The sequence below is a fragment of the Podarcis erhardii genome (assembly GCF_964252035.2).
Source record: "Podarcis erhardii genome assembly, chromosome: 6".
Taxonomy (NCBI): domain Eukaryota; kingdom Metazoa; phylum Chordata; class Lepidosauria; order Squamata; family Lacertidae; genus Podarcis; species Podarcis erhardii.
Genome location: NC_138510.1, coordinates 81,618,151 through 81,642,926, shown reverse-complemented (window position 1 = coordinate 81,642,926; position 24,776 = coordinate 81,618,151). Strand labels below are relative to the sequence as shown.

Genomic DNA, 24,776 nt, shown 5'->3' with positions numbered 1-24,776 from the left:
ATCTTGGCTGGGTGAGCATGTGAACTAGCCCAAAGACTTTTTGTTCCAAGGCTCCATTTTTTTCCAGATGCCAACAGAATAGCGAACATAACCGTTACAGTGTTTATTTCCTGCATTCCATAAGTTAAGCAATAATTTATACCCAATGGATTCCACTAGGTGAAGCTTCCCCTAAGCTTTTAGGTAGAGACCAAAGTAGATGTTCCCATTTTGGAGCTTCTTTCTGCTCCCAGATGTTTAGAACTTCATCCTCTTCAAGTTGTTTTCCTTCAGAACAAGAATTTTGCATACAAGTGTCCTGAACATTTGATGAATTCTGTCCCTGTTCAAGTTCAAAACTTATAATGAGTGACTTTGCTACGGAGTCCAATTCTCTATGGTTCACAGAAGGCTCTGGGACTGTACAAACAGGATTGTCTGCTGTATCAGTGGATAATACAGATGGGTTGCAGAGAGTGTTAAAATTCCCAGTTAAGATGCAAATCTTTTCTATGAAATACCTAAGTGGACTTCTGTTTCTATATGAGCCTGTGAAAAACAAAGGTAAAAAAGCCAGTAAGTTAAAAATAATTAGGAAGAAATTTGAATAATCTGCACATCATTTGAAGAGACTCAAAAAGGAATAATAGATTTATACACATAGCTTATTTTTGTTTTTCTTTAAAAAAATATTCAGGAGGCTTTGAGAATGATTGCAGAAATATGATTGTTTACCTTACTATAATTTGTTCCACAAGGTGGGGATATGTTCATGGCTTCCACTGGCAGAATCAACCATTGACATAACATAAAGTGCTGCATTTGAGGCACCCAGAAAATAATACTGCATGCAAGCTTTGTCCAAGTATTAGGTATCCTACTACATGTTTTTTAAACTTTATATGTTAAGAAGGGAGAAGGGCTGCCATTCACTGTAGAAAAGGATTGAATGGGGAACCTTTTTTCAATCTGATGGTTGCATTCCCTAATAAGCAATCTTATCTTGTAGACAAAGTGATCAAGAACAAAGACAGTAGCCAAACATAGCTGACCTTAATAAAAACAAGTGCAGGTTACTTATCATAGATGCAGTGAGAGAAACTGCAGGGATCTAAATTTTAAATACACTGCATACAGAAGAAACAATGATGTTTCTGGTCTGAACACCATGAGATCCCCACAAAATTCTCTCTTCACTCACTTTGCTACCCTCTGGTGAAGCTCTAGGAGCAAAACTGCTTTCTCGTTGTTGGCTTCTGCTTTCAGTCAGTAATATGAAGTTTGTATACTCCATGCCAGGCCTATATCTCCATCACAGTCACTGACTTTATAGCATGAGAAGGACCACATGATCTAAGCAACTTTTACAAGTTACCAATGAAATGTGGGAATGCTTGCAGAAAAGCAGTTCTGCAACAGCAAGACTAAAGAGCTAATGTGAATTTGGCCTTGATCAAGGAGGCAATAAGTACTCAGAAAGAAAAAAAGATCACAATGACCATTTTCCATCGTAGACATTGTAAAGCAAATGGAGGACTCTGGCACCAACTGATGTATCTCTTTAAGCATACTCTTAAAGTGGTTTTAAAAATCCAGTCATTTATCACAGTACCTTATAACAAAAATTAGCATACCTTGTAATGAAGAAGTAACCATCCGACAGACTTGATCTAGGCAATGGTGTAATTCCAAGAATGCAATAGCTTTGCTAGTTGCTTTCTTTAACTCCTGATCGACACTTTCTTCAGTCCCTGATATATTTGCTGCTACTTTCTGTGTCAATTAATATATTGGTTTTCAGAAAATGACAGACAATACAAACAATTTTATCCCTGAGAATACTGTCCCTTAGGGTTGCCTATCATACTGATTTTGAAAAACAAGCAGCCTTGGTTTTTCAGGAACTATGTAGGTCTTTTAAAGATCTGTGAAGATGCAACCTGTGTACAATAAGGCCCTCTTCACATATTACATTGTTATAGGTAAAAAAAGGACCCCCTGAAAGTTAAGTCTAGTCGCGAACAACTCTGGGGTTGCGGCGCTCATCTCGCCAATGTTTGTCCGCAGACAGTTTTTCCAGTTCATGTGGCCAGCATGAGTAATCCGCTTCTGGCGAAACCAGAGCAGTGCACAGAAATGCTGTTTACCTTCCCACTGGAGCGGTACCTATTTGTCTACTTGCACTTTTTTGGTGTGCTTTCAAACTGCTAGGTTGGCAGGAGCTGGGAGCTCACCCCGTCGTCGCAGGTATTCAAACCGCCAACCTTCCGATCGGCAAGCCAAGGCTCAGTGGTTTATACCACAACGCCACCCACGTCCCTACATTGTTAGGGGTGTGTGTGTGTGTGTGGTAGCATCCAGTTGTGTCCTTCCACTGACATGGGCCTCTTAGAAAATTTTGCTAAAGTGGAACAGGGAGGGAGGCATTTTTGTTTAATCATTATTGTTTTGCAGTTCCCCCTTCCCTATATGGCCCCTCACACTACCTCCCACACTGTTCCAATGAGATTTGAGATAGAGTGTGCATTTGGGGCTGTGGATAAGGCGGGGCGGGGGGATTGGCAAGAAGCACCAGCCTCTCTGTTCCACTGAGGGAAGCCTCAAAGTGTCTTCCATCCGCAAAGTGAGACAGTTGGATACAACCCATAACGTGTAAATGGAGGAAGGAGAACTTCTGGCCTTCCATATATTGTTGGGCTACAGTTCCCACCATCCCTGACCATTGGTGATGCTGGTTGGGGCTGATGGAAGTTGGAATGCAGCAACATCTAGAGGCCCACAGGGTTTCCCATCCTTGATGTAAGCAAATCCTGGAAAACCCATTTATTGTTGTCTACATATTGGCATTGATTGACTAAATATCTCTTCCGAGTGCCCAAACTTCAAGAATAACAGGAAACTGTTTAATTTCATTTGAATTTCACTGTAATATGTAAGCAACGTTATACTACTCTGGTAAGTCGAAAGTGAAAATTGTAACTAAGCAAGAGCTCCGTTTACCTTTTTACAACCAGCTATTATATTTTCAAGGATTTTAGCCAAATCCATAGCTTTAGTCTTTATTTGATTCTGAACCTGCAAAGAAAAGCGTTAAGGTGTTTTAAATTATATTCTAACTTAAATTTAAACCATAAACATAAAACAGTTTCTAACACAAGCTGAGATATGCAGAAACTTTGGCCTGGTTCATGAATCACAGCCTGTACAATGTTTGGGATGTAGCATAGTGGCTGGAGCCCATCCGCCTTTGTCACCCAACAAATGTAACATTCTAATATCAACAGGGAAAGGGGAGAGAAGTATATATTGGGGCATTGCACATGTGGATAGCCACAAAGAACACCCTTTTCAGACATTACAAAATTTGTGTAATGCAAGTGAAAATATAAAAGGTTGCCGCGACTACTGTATGAAGAGGATCACAGCAGTCAGTGACCTCATTTGAAAATGCAATGCCATGGCAAACCATGGTTGTGCTAATGAGTAGGCTCTCAGATATGAGTCTGTGGCTGCTTTGTTCCTACTCCAGTTGTTCTGCTGCTGTGCTGCACTGTGCCTTGTGCACCATTTTAACCTGGGCTCTTGTGTTTCTCCTGTGGTTTACAATTTGTGAATTGTATGGGAAAGGAAAACAATGAACCTGGGGTCAAACAACGTGCTTGGCTAAACCCATGGCTTAGCACAGGGCAGGAAACAAACAACCAAAGGAGGAGCAAAACGGAAGCCTGCATGATTGCTTGCTCACACTAAGCATTGGTTTGGCTTAGTGGGTTTTTTGTGTGTGAAATGGACACTTATGTATGAACAGACCATTGGTTTAGATGGCAAGCTAACCGAGAACGGTTAGTTCCCGGAACGGATTAAGTTTGAGAACCAAGGTACCACTGTAGTAGCATTTTGCATCTTGGACAATATATTTTGGAATATCAGCTGTAATAAGAAAAATGCTTCCCATTTTGCCACTTATGATTCCTTGTTAATTTTACAGCATAATTAAACAGAGTTTCCATGCATTTAAGATTAACACTTTAGTTATCCCCCCCCCATGCTACAGTCTGTCTGCCAAGGCAGCAAAGACCAATACAAAAAAAATGAAATACTGTTCACTACAGACAGCATTCTGGTTTTGGTTTTGGTTTAATCTACTGCCCTTGTAGCAGACACACTGGTATAAAGAAGCCAATAATTTAACCTTTAAGCAGTCAACAGTTTCATTATGCCATGTGTGGTATGTGTAGCTGTGAGAAAAAGTGTAGTGCAAATGCTGATTATATATACACAAGTCTATAATGAAAATCACCAGTTGCAAATATAAACAGTGTGAAGCTTAAAACTGCACTATTAAATTTGTGACATAGTACAAAATATGCTTCCCTCCTCATGCATAAAGGATAGTTTATAATTATCCCTACATCACCTCATTTTGTGGATACCATTTTAAGAGTTCATTCCACATTGCCCTAGATTTTTTCTGTATGCAGTTTAAAAGGTGTTCCAGTCCAGAGACCATTCCATCACAGATGTCTGGTATAAACTGCTTCTGAAAACAAGAAGAGATTTAAAAAAAAAATTAAGCCAGTTACAGTTTTTAGAAGTCTCATCATCTGAAAGGGCCACAGATTCCCCATCCCTACAGTGGTCTGTTGGTACTTTCTTTATCCATTGTGTTACGCCCACCCTACCAGGTCTTTTTATCCACAAATCTGCAAAACCATGGTTTGGCTTACTGGGACATGTGAACCAGACACCTCTGTCTCTGTCTCTCTTACCTGTGGGTTGCTTGCATCACTTTTATTTTCTGCAGAAAGATGTAGGTCTGAGCCAGTAAGTACCACCAAGTGTCCTGTGTATTTTGCCATTTGTTTCAACATCTGCATTATTTTCTTTTGTGCTTCTACTACTACTGAAGACAAATCTGAGCAACCACCCTGAGAAAACAAAAATACAGTTGTTGCATGCATCTTTATGATTCATTCCTATTCATATTGTGACAACAGTACAGTCATACCTCATGTTGCAAACGCTGCAGGTTACGTCTTTTCAGGTTGCGTTTCTGAACATTTAGGAAGTTGAACGGACTTCCAAAATGGATTCCGTTCAACTTCCAAGGTACGACTGTACTTCCAGTTGTTCTCTTTCATTCCTAAAGGATGGCCATAACAAGAAAACTTACCCGCAAGAGCAATTGCAGATATGCTCCCAGGTGTTTTACACTCTCCCTTAGTTCAGCATGAATCATTACAAATTCTTCATTTTTTCGAAAACTGTTCAGCCAGTGCTTGGTTAGAACAACAAGCTGTTCGAAAGCTGAACTAATCTTGATGCTGCAGGACTGAGCAGTATAGTTAACAGTGAAAACTGAAAAGATAGAAAGAAGGCAAATTATTATGGACTGAAGGAAATGTGCATTTGTAAATAAATTATATGAGGTTCAAAGCTAGAACTCAAAAAGGGGCTACTAACTCAGCAATAGAACTTACAGTTCTCTTGACTTTGTTCAGCTTGCTCATAAGCCTTTATCAAAGCAGAGACTCCAGCGTAAACATTAAACAATGTCACTAAAAGGCTTTGTGCTATGCTCTCTTCCTCTTCTGTAGTCTGTCCCAAGACATCCAAAGCTGAATCTATCAGTTCCTTACATATGCCAGGTAGAGATGATTCAGGTAGGTCTGAGCCCAGGCTGCCCAATTTATTTGCTGAGTCTGTGATGACAGAACAGTGTGATGAAGGCATACATATAGTTAGACAAAATGGAAAACTGGACTTAATTGTGAAGTGCTCTTCTAGTTAGCTGAGAGTGAAGCATACAGGAAAGGGTTAACTTCCCTTACAGTAGTCAGGGGGTCTAGTCTAGAAATCAGTCTAGTTTTGACTGTACCTTCTAGAAGAGATTAACCCTTTCCTGTATGCTCCACTCCTCCATTGAGTGAGAATGAATAAGTTAGTATTCTGATGGATCTCTTACCCTACTTTTTAAAATACAGAGTGGAACTATGACTGAGAAATAGAGCCCTTTTGAAAAAGCAGGTTTGCTGTTTGTAAATAATGATGATGATGATGATATTATAATAATAATAAATAATATAAAACTAAATATGACTTGAAAGAGAGCAAGATATATTTCTTTAATGAAGTGATTTATATATCGCTCTTCATTAAAATTGATCCCAAAACAAGTTACAATATAAAAAGTAAGGACATATTTCAAGTAAAACCAGCTGTATAAAACTAACAAACGTAAGATCATCATTGCATACAGTAAACTGACAAATCAGCAAGGGCAGTTTGCCTACTCCACATCTGGTTTGACCAGAAGTGTAGGTAAATAAGTGTGCTTTCAAATGGCACCAAAAACTCACCAGTCAAATTTGTGAAGGGGGGGCATTCTGCAACCAGGGTGCCAATATTGAGAATGCCCTCTCACGTGTTGCTGCACACCTGGCAAAAATATATAAAAGAACACTATTCCCTATAAATATAGGAATGGTTTAAAAAACAACTAGTTTCTTAAGAAAAATCGCAAACCACTAAAATGAACGCAACATTAAATATAGCTTTTGAAGGTGACATGATTATAAGTGCGTACACACCTGATAGGTATGAATTGTGCAGTCTCATCTTTACCTCAGACAAACATCCAGAAATTCTTTTGCTCCTCCTCAAACTTCTATTGAAATTGACCAACAATGGAAGGGGAGAAAACAAAGCAGGACAGGTGTTTTTAAACTTTTGTGGCTTCCACTAATTTTCTGAAACTCATGCATACATTTATTTACATCTGGTTTCTAGTGAGAAACACTGTTCATTTATCTTGCCCCTGCAGGATGAACACAGCAACAGTTCAAAGGAAGCTGGAAACCATCCCTTTCTAAATATATTAATCTGGGCTTGTATTGGCTCCCCCAGCAGAAACCTTGGCTGCCCCAGTGAAGGGGGTGGGGAAAGATCAGTCTTGGTGGGAGATTCTTCACAGGCATTTCTTGCTTTGTCCTGTTTTGCAGAGGAGGCTAAGAAGTTAAGCTTCCCATCATTACTACATTTCCAAAACATTAATTTTTTTGCAGGTGTAGATATTGAACTACCTATAAGCATCCCTAACGGGTCATAATTCCTTTCCACTCACTATTTATATATACTTCTCTCTATATATTTTTTGTAAAGAGGCAGAATCTAACATTAAATTCAAGCTAGAAATTATTTACCTCCTTGAAGAAATAGAAGAGATGGATGCATTTGAAAAATCAGGTTCCCATTCATCAGTGGGATCATAAAAAATCTCATCAGCTTTGTTAGTATTGTTCATCTGGAAAGGAAAGAAACCCGTTTCATTAAAGGTGTTGGACAAGGGAAGGCCTAAAACCTTCATCAATCTGGAAAAAAGCTGCTAGCTCCAAAACAAAGTCTGTTATGTGGGCAGCACAAGAAGAAAAAGATATTACCATCCCTTAACATCAGGATAGGGACTGAAGTTTGGACCAGAAGGGGGAAGTTCTCCAATCTTCTCTCTCTCTCTCTCTCTCTCTCTCTCTCTCTCTCTCTCTCTCCACTACACCCCTGATCCTTTGGCTAAATCCTCATCAGCTAGGCTTTCCTGCAAACACTTTCTTTCTCCATGCTTCACTGCACTACCCTTTCCAAACATTTTCCCTCCAGATCTCTTTCTCTGTTTGCTCCTCCAGCATCTCCTCCCTTGCCTCTGTCACTCTCCAAATCCCCAGCTTGAGGTCACTGACTTCTGCCCTCCCCTACAGCCATAGGCTGTTCTGTGAAGTGTCAAAACCAAACCCTTCACCGGGTTCCAGGGACACTGACACCAATTCTGAGTCAGCAGCCTTTGGCAACATGGACAAGTATTTATATTGAATGTGGTGTCTTTTAAATCAGATTTACTCGGGCAAATTTTAAAACTGCCTCTTTCTCATAAAAGCAATATTTTAGGAAGCAAATAATGTTTTATTCCCAAACAAACCTCATAGACTTCTTTCATTGCAGCCAATTTATCTTCAAATTTTTCCAAACTCCAGAATGTTGCAACACCAAGCCTGATGTTACGGACTTGAACTTGAAGGGAATGACCAGGACCATTTTTATTATCCATTGCATCATGCCTGGTGGAATAAAAAATCAATTTACTCCCAGAACACGAAGTATCTGTAATTACTGGATGTGTCCCTTGATTACCATTATCTTTCTGTGGTGTTGGGGTATTTTACACACAGATTACAAGACAAAACAAATAGGTGCTTGATTTTGGAATGAAAAAGTCTGCAACTAGCCAGGAACATTATGTTAGCCTTTTCAGAAAAAAACACGAGTACAGGAAATCTTACTGAATTTTCACTAAACCCTTGTCCTTCCAGAATCACATTTCCCCCTCTTTTTTCCTTTTCTTTTTTAAGAACTATACGTTCTTATCAGAAATGCTATACTTGATTATTCAAAGGAAGTCATCAAATCACAGAACATAAAAAGCATATGCAGCACCACTTCTAATATTTTAGTTAAAATACTTACCTACAAAAAACTGTATGTTTCTCCAATTTACTGCTAATAGTGTTGGCCTCCTTGATCATCATGGACAGCTTCAAAGAATTCCAGTTTGGCTCTGCTAAATATATATTTTTCAAAGAAAAAGATAATGGACTTTTTCTGTAATTACTAGTTAATAATTATGTAATGTCATTGAACTGGTAATCCCTGAATTTTTTTTTAAATTCCATACAGGACAGGACAGGACAGGACAGGACAGGATGACTTTTGTATCTATGAGGAATGCACAAAAACGTTTAGGCTATTGTCCACCCGTACTGTATAATTTCATACTGCTCCCTCCCAAGTCTGCTCTCATAACAGGTTTGGAAAGAAACTGAAAAGCAGTATATTCCAAAGCTCCCAAGTGAATGGATAAGAAATGTGGTGGGCGTTTTTTGTGTGTTTTTTAAAAAGGGCAGCTCTCCAAGCTGAGATATGAAAACTAGGAGCCAAATGGTACCTTAAACCTAGTTTATGGGCGCAACAAGGGAATGTCTAGGTGTACATTTCTATAACAAGAATACAAAGCTGAAAATGAATGAACTGCAGCTAAAATATTTCGTTCATTTTTCACATGGTCTAGTCCTTCCCCTGCTCACCCCCCTAATATTCTTAAGATGGTTTCTTCCCCAGTCTTCAGAGAGTAGCTGGAAGTGGGGAGGCACTCTGCAGTTTTACTCTGAAATCTTAGGCACTGTACTGCGCCCAGAGCTCAGAAATTGCTAGCGCTAATGAAATTCCCTGTCACAAAATGCACCTAGAACACTGGGAGTTTCGAACACTGCAAGCAAATATATAAACCCTTAAAAAACCAGTATGCCCTCTCTCCCTAGTTGCAAGGAGAAGATATATTTTCAGCACAGAGATGAAGAGGGCCTTCCTGGATTCCTATTGAAAGAAAAGTCTTTATATAGACACTCTTACGTTAGTTTGTGGTTAACCACCATACAGGTAGCTGTATATAATAATGTAACCATACTTTTATTTCTGTTTCCATGAGTCTGCTGAAGCACTGCCACTTCCTGAGCAATTTTCTGCTTCTCAGCTTCTAGAGCTTCTAGAATCTTGGCACGACGAATAACATGATCTTCTAAAACCTACCACAAAGCAAGGGATTATGAGATTTTTCAGCAAAAGCTGCACAGCTTCTGAGACGGAAGGGGTGTTATTTAATACCATACACATAATATTCTGTTCAGGCTACTGATCCTAAATGAAATAAATTCTATTAGTTACCTTGCCTTATCCATTACCCTCAAAACATATACAGTACACAAAGATAGTTGTGAAACAATGCTCCTTCCATTTAGGCTTGAGGGGAAAGCACAAACTTATAAAACTGATTTTAGAAAACAACTAATTAAAACTAGGATGATTTTTATCTAAGGCACAGAACCTCTAAGTACCAGCTGCTGGGGGCAAAATGACAATTACAAGGGATGGCCATCACTTTTATGCCATGCTTACAACTTTCCAGAGGTATAGCCAACTATGATCTGATTCAGCAAAGCAGATCTTATTTTTTTTTATAAAAAAAAAGTTATGTAAAAGTGATTCAGACCAAACTTGTAACTATTAATCCTCAGCTGTTAATATTCCATTCACAGGGACAGATATGTCATTTTCTTTAATCTTCACATTTGCCAAACACAATTTTAAAAAGAGGTCTTCGTTTCCTTCCAATATGATTGCAAATATTTTACATTGCAAAGAGTGATTACACAACACAGCTTCGAGGGATGCCTTCCATTGCTGTTACAGGCACATCAGCAGAGCACCCAAAGTTATATAAACTATCATTTCCCAAATATCAGTCGATCTCATGAAAGTGTAGAGCTAGAGGGCGTCTGTGACATAGTTTCTTGGAGTTATGCTGCATAGAATGTATAGATTCAGAGAAGCGATACTAGATCACGGTACACTGTCCAATTGATAAGACAAGATGCTAGGTTTTATGTTTCGTTTTTAAAATTTACCTCCCTGGCAGCCAATGTCTCCATTTCCAAACGTTTCTTGTTTACGTGTACCTCTAGCTCAAGGCCCCGTTTTGCTTGCTCCAGCTCTTGAATTTTGTTTACAGCTATTTTATTATTCATTTCCTGCAGTTGTTTCCTCCGGGATTCTTCTTCCTAAGAAAACAAAAGAATTAATAATATGTGCCAATAACAAAAAATATGCTTGACCCAAGCAAAACCATTGCCCCAGAATAAGCAATATTCTTTACTTGCGCGCTCTCTCTCTCTCTCTCTCTCTCTCTCTCTCACACACACACACACACACACACACATTTCACAAAAATCTTGGAGGTAAGCTCTTTCATTTTTTCTTTCACTCTATTTTCTTCAGCTTTCCATACATTCCTGGACCACCTCCAGACAAGGTTGTGACAGTGCTTTGGGTATACTCAGAGACAATTCAAACGCGCAGAAATAATTTGTAAATTAAAAAGAAAAAAGTTCTAAAGATGAGCTGAAACTGAGCACTGAGTATGCTCATCCTTTTTCAGAAGCCAGCACCTAATCTGAACACTCTGATGCTATATATTACAGTGGGGGAGATGTTTAGAAAGATGAGGAAGAAATATATCTTTTTCCTTCCTGAAGATACTATATTTGTGGGTTTTATATGTTGGAAGCCACCTTGGGAGAGCTTGGCCCTAAAAGATGACCTAAAAATAAGCCAAATGCATACATGCATACATACATACATACATACATACATACATATATGTAGTATAGGATAGTGTTGGGAACCAAGATCCCAGAATATTCACAGTTGAGCTGCTGTCATTAGGAAATGAAATTAGCTGGTAGGAAGACATAACAGCCGGATTGTGTCAATTGTTTCAGTTAGAGCCAGTGTGGTGTAGTGGTTAAGAGTGGTGGACTCGTAATCTGGTGAACTGGGTTCGATTCCCCGCTCCTCCACATGCAGCTGCTGGGTGACCTTGGGCTAATCACAGTTCTCTGAAGTCTCTCAGGCCCACTCACCTCACAGAGTGTTTGTTGGTGGGGGAGAAATGGAAAGGAGATTGTTAGCCGCTTTGAGACTCCTTAGGGTAGTGATAAGGTGGGATATCAAATCCAAACTCCTCTTCTTTTTCTTAGGGGCAGCTCAGTTTGAGGAGCATGAGACTCTTAATCTTCCAACTCTACAATTCTATGATTCTAAAAGGGTTTTAATAAAAAAACCTAGGTGCCATTCTCAAACAGCCCAATTCACAACCAGTTATAGTAAACTACTAGAATGTAAGTGGATTTCACTCCATTAGCCTCCAGCTTCAGGACAGAGAGGTGATGTACCATGAAAAGCTGTCCTGTGCATATTTATTTATTCCTTCCCATCCTCAAGGAAGTCTCTAATGCAGACTGTCTGTGTAAGCAGGGATACACATTTGAATGTATATCCTCATCCAGACAGCAGTGTACATGCAGGCCTCTTGAACGGAGCGGTTACATCTTTTGATGCAGATAGCAATGTAACCCTATCCTCCCCATTCAGTGTCACTTTCTATGGGATCAAGTGTATTTACAATACTTATTAATGACTCACCAGCTGTGCTTCTAATGATTTTATCTGGCTCTCATAAATTTTCTGCTGAGAACTAAGTTCCTCTTGGGCCATTTCTTTAGCGATTTGGATACTTTGCATCATTTCTTCCTTGGCTTTCAGACGTGCTTCTTCTATTTCTGATTCAAGTCTACAGGGTGTTTTAAAAACCAAGTTAACTTATATATATCCAACTAGCTATGGCTGTTGTATAGCATTTTTTTAACACAAAAGAAAAGTAGTACAGAAACACACTAGTTATCCCAAATCATTAATACCACTATCCTTTATATCTCTACCCAGAAGTAAGACCCAGTGAGTTCAATGGGCTTATTCTGAGGTAAGAGGGTGAAGGATTGCAGTTTAGATACTCTTTCCAAACCCCAAACATATGCACACCAAAAAGTAGGAGCTTCAATCATCTTAATATGCTGTGCAGGACCTTTAAACAATCCTTTCACCTACATTACAGTATAAATGCAAGTCTGAAACTTACTACTTTTCCAAAAGTGAAGAGATTAGTTTTTCAAATTTCAAAGTATTTTTTTTCTGCTATTAGGAGACCCATTTGTTCCAAAGATAACATGACGGAAGGCAATATGGTAATGTACGTAACTCGTCTTGCCACTCATCGCTTTGCTATATTCCTGTTAGCACCATAACAAAATTTAATGCTAATTTTTGCTTGAACACCAATGAAACTTACCATATCAGCTCTAAGAGTGGGCTCTAAGTTGTCTAAACTTAAGCTTTTAGTGGCAACAGGATTTCTAGATGTTGATGGGAATTCCGCAAGACACCTTTCTTACATAGAAAGTAAATGTTTGTTCATTTTAGTATCTCCAACCTATACAAAAATCAAAGTTCTAAAAACTAGGGTGCAACATTCATGTCACACACAAGAAGGAATACACATTTACCATTTAAGTCAGAATTTCTACTAGTACTCACTGAGCCCTTTGTGAAGCCAGCAATTCATTCTTCGCAAATTCAAAGCCACTTGGACCGTCCTCAGGAGGGGAAGTGCCACAAGAAAGACTTTTGACTTTCTGAACTTCTACTGGATGATTAAACCGAAAATAGTGGTCTCCTCCAAGAATGACACGGTCACCCTAAAAAACCCAAGATATATGTTTGATGCATGTAAAAAATGAATTTTGTGTGTGTGCTTGTATGCAAGCACTTCTGCATATGAGTGACATCTAATAATATCATGCTTTGTCATTCAAAATCTACACTAAACCAGCATATGACACATGAATTTAAACTTCTGTCCCAATTTGACATGCAAATAAATCTGTTCCAACCAACTCACGTGATGGAGAAATGTAGGGCTTGAAATGCATTTTCCATTAACGTATGTATTCGCTCCTCCTAGTGGAATAATACTTACAACACCATCCATGTTTTTGATAATACTACAAATAAGAAATATGTTATTATCAGTAAAGCTTCAAGCAAAGAAAAGTGTGACAAATCACTTTGGGATACACACGTATACCAGGAATCAAACAGTTGATTCCTACCCCAATTGAATTTTTGATCCCTTTGCCGCATCTTATCCTACTTTGGAAACAAGCTTGTGTTTCAAAGGCATTCCACATGAGAAACTGCTGCCAAGGGTGGGGGAGAGGAGGGAGGAAGAAGAAGTTTTAACTTCTTTGCATTCACGTAACTAGTTTCTTTGGATCATAGCTTCATTCATGCTTCAGCACAGTAGCCAATATGTTTGAAAACAAATAGGATTTTAAAAAATGATTATGCTGCATTACAAATATAACATGAGAGCACAAGAGAAATTATGCTGCATCAGACTTATATGAGTAGGGATGGGAAGGAGGTGTTTTTCACCTCCATCTAGTGCAGCATCCCGTTTCCTACAGCTGGCAACTAAATGCTTGTGAAAAATCCGTAAGCCCTCGTCCGTTGTTGCTCGCCAGCAATTGGTATTGAAGAGCACACTGCCTCTTAATATGGAAGTTTCCTATAGCCTTGACTAGTAGCAATTGATAAACTTATCCCTCCATGAACCTGTCTAATCACCATCCTTATCTGTCAACCTAAACACATAATGTCTGCCCCATTTACTTTCAGCTAAATTTGTTTTAGCCTGGATTATAAATCTACACAAGCTAATGCACCTATTTATTTTAGTGGAGCTGCATATTAACCAGAGGAATCGCGCAGAGCAAAAGACCCATTTATCATTATTTGTTAATTTAGAGAAACACCTACCAATGGTCGTCGGCAATCAAGACACCAGACAGCTGAATATCATGATGTGAATTTGGCCTGCATTTCCCAACTGTTGTTTGTCCTTCCTTGATCATGTATAGCAACATCTCAGAGAGCTGGGGATCTTCATTGAGATTGACTAAATTAGGCAAACTATTGTCAACCTTGAATGTAATGCCAGCTTTCTAAAATAAAAGATTCAGAACATTACATATTGCATGCAAATGAAAGCAACTTTTTGTTTATTTGCTGTTGTAGGAATATGATGCAGGTAAGGAAGAAGAATGACACTTGGGAAAACTATTATTTTGCATCCACAACTGAATTTACTTGAAAAATGGTACCTGTAACTCCATTGTTTCCTCAAATTTCTTTTTTTCTGCTTGTTCAAGTTTTTCTTTCCAGGCCCTTTATTTATCAGAGGAAATAAAATGGTGGTTCAGCTTATTATCATTTCGCCAATGTAATTATAAGGCTAACAAAAGGGATACATAATCTAGAGAAGAATTGAGTTATCACTGAATAATATTTATATCCTTACATACTATTGGAAACAAAGTTTAAGCAATTAAAATAACCATCATTATATTTGCATAACAGGAAATTTACTAAGATCACTGGAAATACATAAGAGGAGTCTTAAATCAATAATTGCTTAGGTGAATGTTAAAACTATCAATTTGAGTTAAACAGTCTGGCCCCAACATTATTATTATTTATTTAATTAGTTATTATTTATGTGCGATCTTTATGCAATAATGCACAATTAACTGTATAGATTATATTTCAATAGTCAAAAAAATAGAGGGGAACCTTCCTTTAGCAGTCTGTATTTTTGAGAAGACATCAAGTACTAGTACCTTTGCATCTCTGCCATCTCCCTCTCTTGCTGGTATAGCTTCACTCTTAAAGATGTTATTTCTTGCATATAAAGCTTTTGTTTTTCAGGGTCAACATTCTGAGCATTTTTCTGAGCCAATTTCAGTTTCTCAATTTCAGCTTTCAATTCTACATTTAACAAGAGAGCAGCAGCTAGTCAAAATGGCATCTCTTATATTGGCAAATATTCTGGATTGGCATCTATAAGTGGAATTCAACGTCTCACAGTGACAAATGTTATATGTGCACAAGCATTTCAGCTTCCCAGATGGAATGGATCTACTCTCCTCCCCCTCTGTGCTGTTCTGGGAGTTCTTCTGCCCTCCCCAGCCAATTTGGTGGAAGACAGGGGGAAGACCCATTTTGCAAGTGGAAGTCCTTTCGGAAGGCTTCTGCTGACATGGTTTGTTAGATGAATCCTACCCACAATGTTTGCAATTTAAGTTACCTGCATATTGAGTAAATTCAAGTATTATTTTTTTAAAAAAATGAGTATATCAACTATACACCTAAAAATGTACAGTATGAATGTAAAAAAACATATTTGCAAACTTGTAACATACAGACACACTTGTCAGGGAGCTGTGATCACCTCTGAGCTGTTTGAAAGTATTTTGCACTCCTGGCTACCAATAAGCACATTAGGTTCCTCCCTTTGATAGAAAGCCTATGGAGCAATGCACTGAGGCAATTTCATCACATTATCATTAAAATAATGATTCTTGCCATTTTTGTGGGTTTCAATTGCAAGCATTTGTCCATAAATTGATGCAGCTTTCTTTTGAATTACTTCCTCTTAGTAAGTGTATACTTAGTAAGAAATCTAGCAACAACTTGGCATAGGGCTATTTCAGCAAGAAGCAAAATAGTTCTCAGGCTTACCTCGGATTAGTTTTGCATTTATGTCTTCGTTGACTTTGGCAATGTTGATTATGAAACAAGCTTGTTTAGCATATCGAAGGGTACTCAGTGTTTCTTCTATATTGCTTGCGGCAGGGCTAATTGTGGCGATCATAGCAGTTTTTGAGTTTCCACCAAGGCTTTCCTTTAACAGCCTACATTTGAAAGAAAATAGATGATTTTGAGCATTTTGCAGGATCCAATTCTTTATGTAGATTAGAATAAGGATGCCTAAGTTTTTCACCTGTGGAATCAGATCCAGGTCATTCACCTCTCTACCCAATTGGTTCCCTTCCTCCAAACAACATGTCACCATTCACCTTCCACTTCCCCTTGGACTCCTGCTAGCATTAGCGGAAAGGATGGACCAAAGGACTCTGGGACAAAACCAATGGTTTTTTGCGGGGGGGGGGTCTTCTCATCAGAACATAGTTGGAAAGCATAACTCATAAACGTACCATCCCTCCCAGTACTGGAACAGGCAGATACCCAGAGGTGTGTGCACCATTACAGAGGCCTCTTGACTAACTTTCCCCAAAGTGCTGAGAAAACTGTGTGGGGACTGCAGCAAAAGTCAAAAGTGGTGCACAACTGTTAGGTGTACTTCATTCAGTTTGGCCTGGGCTGTTTCCCAAAGACTTGTTCAGGAAACAGTGCAGCCCAGGCCAAAGAATGCATGCCTTACCCCACCACCCCTAGTGCTGAAGAAAGGAATGTTTTGGGGGGCCTTCAGAACTCAGAAGTCTAAGCACTAGCTGGCTTAAAAGCAGTGCCTTTCCCACAGATATTAGCCGAAGGTGCTAGTGGAAATAGGCCGCCAATATTAAGGCATTATCCATTTTTTTCTTATAAGCAAGAATAACCAGTTGAGAATAAAGTAAATGTACTCTACCAGCTGTAGTTTTATGCCCTCCAGGATCAATCAAAATCACTTTGAAAATTAGCTCAGTTCCATTGTCAGGAAATAGAAAAGCAGGGGACCAAAATGAATGGGTGGAGAGGGGGAAGAGTGGTTTGATTAATGTGGGACATAACCGGATCTAATTCCATTTTTTACCATTAAAGGCTGTGTTTCTATGAAGATCTGTTTACTTTGATAATAATTCAGTGCTGCCAAGAAAGAAAGGATGACTACAAAAAATGAAGCTTTTTTAAAAAAAAATCTGTTATGGCACACAAAATATGTACATACCATGTAAGAACAGATTCACGGTATGGAATGAACACCTTCCTCCTGCTCTGATTTTGCTCAGACAGTGCAGAAATAACTTTCCCCAGAGTTAACAGGGATTTATTTATACTCACACCTTCCTATATTGAGAAGGAGAGAAACAGTCAATAGCAACAACATATTATCTCCTAGTTTTTCCTACAGGCGCCACAATATAGGTGCCTAAACCCAGTTACAGTATTGCACAAGGCAGAGGAATATCCACTTCTATTTGCCGTTCATTTCAGAGGCGTGGGACATCCCCATCATTTATATTCAATTCTGGACCACTTTTACAATTAATTATTTTGATACCTGAGTGTATAGGGTGGTATACAAATTTAATAAATGATAAATTAATAAATAATTTTCCTAAATATAACTAAGGCATTCTACTAGTCACCTCACCATCTATATATTCCAGTACCCAAATCACTACCTGTATCTAACAATACTAATATTCCATGTCTTAAAGTGTGCACAGGCGGAAGATGCTTAATCAATCTAGTTCACACATTTGTTACAGGAAGAATAGTATTTTACAATCGGCTATATAGATGCACATAAACAGGGGGCATATATACTGAAGTTGCAATCTGGCACATCTCTTGTTACAGCTTCCTGATACCAGTTCACGGTGTCACCTTTCCCAGCCACTGTATTCTCAGGAGCACCTACTGAAGAACCATAAACATAACTGGGGTCAGAACCCATGGCTCGTTGTCCTAGGAATATGGGCCCCAGGATGGCTGAACTGGCTCATAGTTGTTGTTTTTCTTGAATCTAATCTAGAAATGGGATAAAGTGGCAAGAAGCTGTGGGTATAGAAAGGACTAGTAATGAGCTCGGGAGACCAGTAATCTGACACTGTATGAAACAACTTGTTAAGTACTTCTTCTTTGGGTTTCAAGTTCAGTGCCATAATATTGCATGTTGTGTCGCAGTACGATGTGCTTGGTGTGGGGATTAACAAGGTGGCTCCACTGGACAGTTGCCCAGTTTCTGAGAATATCAGGCCTGGCAGAGTACCTTATATACATTTTACCTTCAATCTTTCTCCACTGGTTTGAGCTGTAGAACAGCGCTCACTGCCTGCAAGGTCTACCAGGTTCACACGACTGATAATTCTATGTTCGCGTTCCTCCTTTTCCACAATATCCGTCTAAAATAAAGAAATGACTACAATTGGACATGTTGGGAAGGGATGCAGCTTGGGAGGAAGGGATGTAGGTAAGTGGTAGGGTGTCTGCCTTACATGCAGAAGGTCTCAGGTTCAGTCGCCGGCATCTCCAGATAGGGCTGGGAGAGAGTCCTGCCTAAAATTCAGGAGCTTCTGCCAGTCAGTGTATACACCACTACTCTAGATGGACCAATGGTCAGTCACAGTATAAGGGATTTTCCTATGCTCCTGTGCTATACCTGACTTGCAGCCTATGAGCAGTTTCAAAACAAAGCCAGAGATTATCATGAATATTTGTATCACCTAAAAAAAGAAACCTAGACAATCTCCTTCTTAACCTGCTCTAGTTCTCTAACATTTAAAACTTCATAAAACAAGTAGCAACCACATTGATAGGAAGCTAATGCTTTCATTATGTTTACAGTAGAAAACAAAAGTATAAAGAAAAACGGGGAGCATAATGTGCAGCCACTCTGCCCATACAAAATATTACTTTATGTAATATTAATCAACTTTTGTTGATGCTTGAATTAAGTCTCTCCACTTGTGTCAGGCGCCTTGAGATCCAAACCATTATTTCCCAGGTTTTATATCAGTAAGTGAATTTTCTACTCAATGTCTGCTGCATTATTGAACATTTTTTTTAAAAAATAAAAAAGTTCCCCTTTATGCAAAAGGGAAGAGAGGGGGGTGAATAATTTTGTTGAATTTTTGACCTGCATTACAAAATGTTATAAAAAAGTAAGTTTAAAAGCAAACCGAAATGCCCAGTACCTTTGTTTGTGTCATCACCAGGGTGAAAACAGAATGAGATCGAGAACTTTTGTCATTCATTCCTGTGGCAGCAGTAGCTCTGTGTTTATTTCCTAACTGCAGCCAATTCTGATAGAAAGAGAGGATGTGAAATTTTTGAGAAAACAGTTGTGAGCACCATGAGGGTTTCTTAAAATAAAATGAAATGAAATAAAATAAAATAAAATAAAATAAAATAAATGCTTCTGGAACAACTTGTGCTAACATACACAAAAGGCACTTATAGAATCATAGAACTGTGCACTTAGAAGGGACCTTGAGGATCATCTAGTCCAACCCCCTACAATGCAGGAGTCTCAACCAAAGCATCCAACCTCTGCTTAAAAATGTCCAGTGAAAGAGACTCCACACGATTTATCTAGATTTTCAAGCTGTCAATAAGTTAAAAAGCCAAAATGAAGTAGGGCATTGAAATATTAAAAATATACACATCATTTGAAATCCATCACTCATCTGCTGCTGCTGCTAGTAGTAGTAGTAGGGTCTTGCTATAAATAAAGCAAGTGGCTCCACCTCACAGCATAGCTCTTTCCTCCCCTACTGGGTTGCAGCTGTGCTCTGCTAGTCATGTATTTGGACTGTACACTCCAAGGTGGGGCATTCTACACACATCTCACGCCAACTCATCCTGTGCAAAAATAAGGAACCCGCTGTGTAAAAACATACACAAATAGAAAAAAGGGTTCTTTTTCTTTTTAAAAAATAATTTTTAAATTATTTTTCACAATTAAACATTATCTTCACATACCATAATAAACAGATGCAATAAAAGTAAAAATAAATAAATAAAAAGAAAACATTTTCATACGATATTAAATCCATATTTTGGGATTCCTCAGATCCCTTGACTTCCCTCCATTCCCTCCCCCGGTTCTTTTATAATTTCTTATATAGTACATTTCTATAATTTTCTTATCCTTAAATATTTCCAATTTTAAACATTGTCCTTAAGATTACAAGTGTTTTTTCAAAAAAGGAAAAACAGGGGTTCAAGCTAGTATACAAAGACACAATATATGGCAAGCAAAGTACAAAGCAGCTGTAGCAAACATGACTGGAGCCCAGTGATCCCAGTTTCAAAGAGACAGCTAGCAGCTGCCCCAACTTGCACCCGATGTGGGACCTTGTTAACTTCACAGGCTGAAGAAGGAGTTTCTCTTTGAAACTGGGATCACCAGGCTCTAGTCCTGTTTGCTAGAGCAGCTCTGCCGCTTCCAAGAATTTCCTTGTGCTGGAGATAATGAAAATATATCATTAATTGTACTTATTTTGATGATTCTGAAGTACCGCTTGTACATACCACATGTCTTGTAATAGCGGGTACATTGTGACGAACACATTCATTGTACTTTGCTTGCCATATATTGTGTCTTTGTATGCAGGTACCTGCATGTGGCTGTACTCCTGTTTTTTTCCAGCAGTATCTTGCATGTCAGGATCCTGGGAGATGGGCAAGAAGCTAGATGCTTCCAGCACAGGTGTGGAAGGTCTTGCCTTGGAATACTTAAGATTTTCTGTAACACTACACACCTGACAGGAAGTCAGTGGGGAAGCAAGGGGCTATACTGTCCTTTATGGCACAACTCTGCATACTGCACTAAGTGTGAAGAAATGGCCAAATCACTACCCAAAAGCTTACCCAAGTCCTCATTATTTTGGAGTAGACATTTTTATCTGAGCTGCAACAGTTACCAACTATATTGGTAACATTGATTTTATGGCAGAACTGGTTGGTGGCTTTTCATTTTGTTTATATTTAAATGATACTTCTCTCATTAAGAGATATACATCAGACAATTAAACATACTATAAATTAAAACAAAAGTTTTTACAATTTCTCACAGGAACTCTGGAGAAATGGGTAAAAGGAGAAATTTTGATCCTGCAAGTAATTTTCTATCAGTAAAAGGATCTACCACAAAGATTGCCAGTTCAACTATTTCAATACTTATTTGTGTGGAAGAATTCAATTACTGTATAATCTCTTATTTGCCATCACTGAAAACTAGAAATCAGTTTTTACATGTGACTTTTTAAGTCTCGTGCTTTGATACATACAGCAACAACCTTACCTGAATATCCAAGTAAGAGCTAACAACATTCCTAGAAGAAAAATAATAATTTTTATCTCTTGTGAAGGGGAAAAAGCCAAGTTCTACACATATAAACACAGATCCAGTCCTATAAACCATTCAGCTTAGAATTATTCATCAAGAGGCCTCAATGAAGCCTACAGATACCTCAGAAATTATGGATTTACCATACAATTCTAGCAGTATTATGGTCCAAATATGTACACCTGAAGGAATAAAAACCCACACTTTATTATAGGCTCAACAGAGTTTACAAGAGAATCAGTGTTATATTTTGCTTGTGGTGGCGACACCTCCAGTACAATTGAGGTGGTGGTACAGAATGTGAGAATGGTTAGCATCAGAACATTTGTAGTTACCCATCTGAAAGAAAAGGGCAAACTATATCTTTGAGATTAATACAAGACAGAAGTGGAGAATTGTTTGCATGGGGCAGATTAAGGACCCAAAAACTGAGTAAGAAAATGAAGGGGAAGGGGGGCTGAAGGAAGGCTGGAGGACAGGCAATGGAACAGAAACGAGTCTGAGAGGACAGTAGGTGGAGGAAACTGCATTTTGGGGGAAAGCAGAGAGCTGAGGGACAGGGAATTAATGAGAAATGATACTGTGAAAAAGTAGAGTCAATAGCCAGTTTGGTTGGGGCTTAATGTCACAATTTGTTTCAAAAACCCAACAATTTCCTTGACTGCAGGCTTCTTGTTATGTGAATAACTAATAGGTCCATTTTAAGTCAGCAAACAGACATTTGTAGAAAAAATCATAAAGTGAAATCTTACACAGTCAGGTCTTCCACATAGGGTCCAAAGATAGGATGTTCTCTCACACGAAGCTGTTAATCAGAAAAATCAGTGTTGGTCAGCTTTAAAAGCTTCAAAGATTTAGAGCACATTTATGGAACTATCGAACAAGTTTTTATCCATAAGTAGAAGGACTGAAACTTCTCCAACTCAGTGTTTGCTAATCTGGGACCCCAGTACAGCAGTGACATTGGCATCCTAATCCATATTTGCACATGTGAACCTGAGTGCTGAATAATATGCCAAACAACTGGACATCACAAATGAAAAAACTAAAAAGGGCATGGGGACAGAGGGGAAATAAGAGAAATAAGAGACTGAAGCGTTTTATTATAACAATGTGAAAACCCTAGTAAACCACAGATAACAAAACAAATGGTTTTTGTTTTATTTGGCCACAAAATAACTTTTGAAAACCCTGAAAACAACAGAATGCATCTTTATAATACATTTTATTTTAAAAAAAACATGAAGAGCAATAAAAACTTTTCACTGCAAGCATCACACCGTGCAAAATAGTATGCAAGCACAGCTTAAGAAGCAAAACCTACAAAAACAGGGAATCAAAACAAAAGAGGTGAGTAAAACTAAAAGTCTGCAAGTCAAAGTAGAAGCTCTTTAAATGGCCAGCTGGAAGTCCCATTCGGGGCTGAGAGTGCCGGGCTGCAGAAATGCTGCCGGGATCGAAAGCGGCTATATACACCCCTATATAGCCTCACTGAGGCTCATACATTAGCCTTTGAACAGATGCCCATCTTTTTCTATGCTTGTAAGAGCCAAGAACAGAAAGGATCTAATTCCTTATGGCTATGAGGCTAGCCCACATCCAGAGAGTTACTGTTTTATACACTGACAATACATCAATGTGCAGAACGTAATTAGTTACTTACAGGCTGTTTCTTCTGTCCATTTTCAGCTTTGTAGACTAGCAAGTCATGAATTTTTTCATTGTAGACTTCAAAATAGCTCATCTCAAGATGAAAATCAGTCTAATTAAAAAAAAAAAGCTTTATTGCTGCCTGTACACCCAAGAAACACAGTATAGCAATAGAATATATCAACAGTTATTAAGGTGTAAGATCAGCCTTGCTAGCCAACAGAGGAGCATATTGATTTTTGGTTTTATGTTATGGTTAAAAAAAAAAAAAACAACCACCCCCAAACCACAGAAATATCAAGTACTTTAGAAATATGTTGCTCTGGCAATTTGCTTCCTACACACAGCCACGTGGAAGCTGTGATGAAATCCCCCCCTGCTGGTGAATATGGGTTGAATGAAGAAGCCACAAGGATGGGGCAAATTTCAGGGTCGGCTTTTACTCAGTACAATCACTCCTGAGGGAATACCGATATTATAATACACGTGTGTGTGTTTGTGTGTGTGTGTGTGTGTGTGTATTACTATTCTGTACCCCTCCACATGCCTGCCCTCAGTAAAAGCATTGAGCCAATCAGCCCAACAGCATTTATCACCCAGTTCACAAAACCCCCATGCAATTGTTGCAGGATACTTCCGAAAAAGCACTGCTGCCACTGTGGAAATCATTGCAATCACATGTAGTGCATCTATGTGGAAGTGTTGATTCACATTAACAGTGCCTCCACAACAGTGATGGCCAAAAGTGAACCCAAAGGTGGTTCCACGTACTTCCAAAGAAAGTGGAGCAGCCTCAATAAGTTCAGAAAGAAAAGTCATGCTGCAGCAATACCTGTTGTGTTTTTTTTCCTGCTATTTGAGTAAAGAGATCTTCGCAGAATCTTGGTATTATTCCTCTTTCGTCATCATCAAATCCCATCATACTGTAATGACAAATATTGCAATTATAGGCTCAGGTTATAACTCTGCAGAATATGACGTTCACACTCCCTAACAAGGCATTAATACAGAGGGGGTACCAGTTTTAAAAGACAACTAGAAGAAAATTTCTGCATAATATTGTAAAATCTAATAAGATTGTTAAAACGGATTAGCTAGGAAAGGGGACAGGTGACTATGGTGTTCTTAACTGCATGGTTTGAAGTTAAGACAATCCACACACCATATGGCAAGCTTTGGCTATTGTGTGGCTTCTGGTCACCTAACCATATTAATTGTTTTATTTATCACATTTTTATACCACCTCATCTGCAAATCTCAGGGCAGTTCACAACATAGAGTTGCTAGGAGAAGATATTAGATCCATATTATTTATAATAATACCTCACGTTTATCTTGAACTTTCTACATACTTCACAAGTGTCATCTCAGCCATTATTCCAACAACCCTGCCAGGTAGGCCAACATTACTGTCACCGTTTTACTGAAGGTAAAATGAAGTTCGGTAGAGCCACTGCCTTGCATGCAAAAGATCCCAGCTTGGGTCTCCAGCTGTTTTTGGACTACAACTCCCATCATGCCTAGCTAGTAGGACCAGTGGTCATGGATAATGGGAACTGTAGTCCAAAAACAGCTAGACTAGTTTTCCAGCTAGTTTGGGAAACACCGGAATGGTCTGTCTTGGTAAAAGAGAGCTTCCTATGAGCCTAACAGCATACGTGAGATCTGAACAAGGAAATTCCTGCTTCTATTAGTTACTGTTACCCTAAAGCACTAGATAATCACAGTGCAG

At 38.7% G+C, this 24,776-nt stretch overlaps 1 protein-coding gene and 1 long non-coding RNA gene across 4 annotated transcripts in view; one reads left to right on the top strand and one right to left on the bottom strand.

Moving 5' to 3' along the window:
* LOC309344010 overlaps positions 1–22,457 on the top strand; it is a 66,065-nt gene extending 43,608 nt beyond the window's left edge. The window contains exon 3 of the long non-coding RNA XR_014157523.1: positions 22,220–22,457. This is a non-coding gene — a long non-coding RNA (uncharacterized lncRNA). The remainder of the gene's footprint in view (positions 1–22,219) is intronic.
* KIF14 (kinesin family member 14) overlaps positions 89–24,776 on the bottom strand; it is a 29,506-nt gene continuing 4,818 nt past the window's right edge. Inside the window, exons 4-30 of one of the 3 annotated variants that reach the window (XM_081865638.1) lie at positions 23,877–23,967; positions 23,058–23,156; positions 22,147–22,199; positions 21,350–21,380; positions 19,239–19,346; positions 18,330–18,446; positions 17,267–17,385; positions 16,057–16,229; positions 15,156–15,303; positions 14,640–14,703; positions 14,296–14,480; positions 13,376–13,478; positions 13,012–13,172; positions 12,064–12,211; positions 10,488–10,640; positions 9,491–9,608; positions 8,494–8,587; positions 7,949–8,087; positions 7,182–7,282; positions 6,570–6,646; positions 5,460–5,681; positions 5,153–5,337; positions 4,749–4,907; positions 4,397–4,516; positions 2,980–3,054; positions 1,614–1,752; positions 89–528 (exon numbers count right to left, since the gene is read on the bottom strand). In XM_081865638.1, the coding sequence (XP_081721764.1) occupies positions 137–528; positions 1,614–1,752; positions 2,980–3,054; positions 4,397–4,516; positions 4,749–4,907; positions 5,153–5,337; positions 5,460–5,681; positions 6,570–6,646; positions 7,182–7,282; positions 7,949–8,087; positions 8,494–8,587; positions 9,491–9,608; positions 10,488–10,640; positions 12,064–12,211; positions 13,012–13,172; positions 13,376–13,478; positions 14,296–14,480; positions 14,640–14,703; positions 15,156–15,303; positions 16,057–16,229; positions 17,267–17,385; positions 18,330–18,446; positions 19,239–19,346; positions 21,350–21,380; positions 22,147–22,199; positions 23,058–23,156; positions 23,877–23,967 (3,574 nt within the window). In that variant the 3' untranslated portion in view covers positions 89–136. Of the gene's footprint in view, positions 529–1,613; positions 1,753–2,979; positions 3,055–4,396; positions 4,520–4,748; positions 4,908–5,152; positions 5,338–5,459; positions 5,682–6,569; positions 6,647–7,181; positions 7,283–7,948; positions 8,088–8,493; positions 8,588–9,490; positions 9,609–10,487; positions 10,641–12,063; positions 12,212–13,011; positions 13,173–13,375; positions 13,479–14,295; positions 14,481–14,639; positions 14,704–15,155; positions 15,304–16,056; positions 16,230–17,266; positions 17,386–18,329; positions 18,447–19,238; positions 19,347–21,349; positions 21,381–22,146; positions 22,200–23,057; positions 23,157–23,876; positions 23,968–24,776 lie in introns of all 3 variants that reach the window. The other 2 variants (XM_081865639.1, XM_081865637.1) reach the window with 2 other exon arrangements.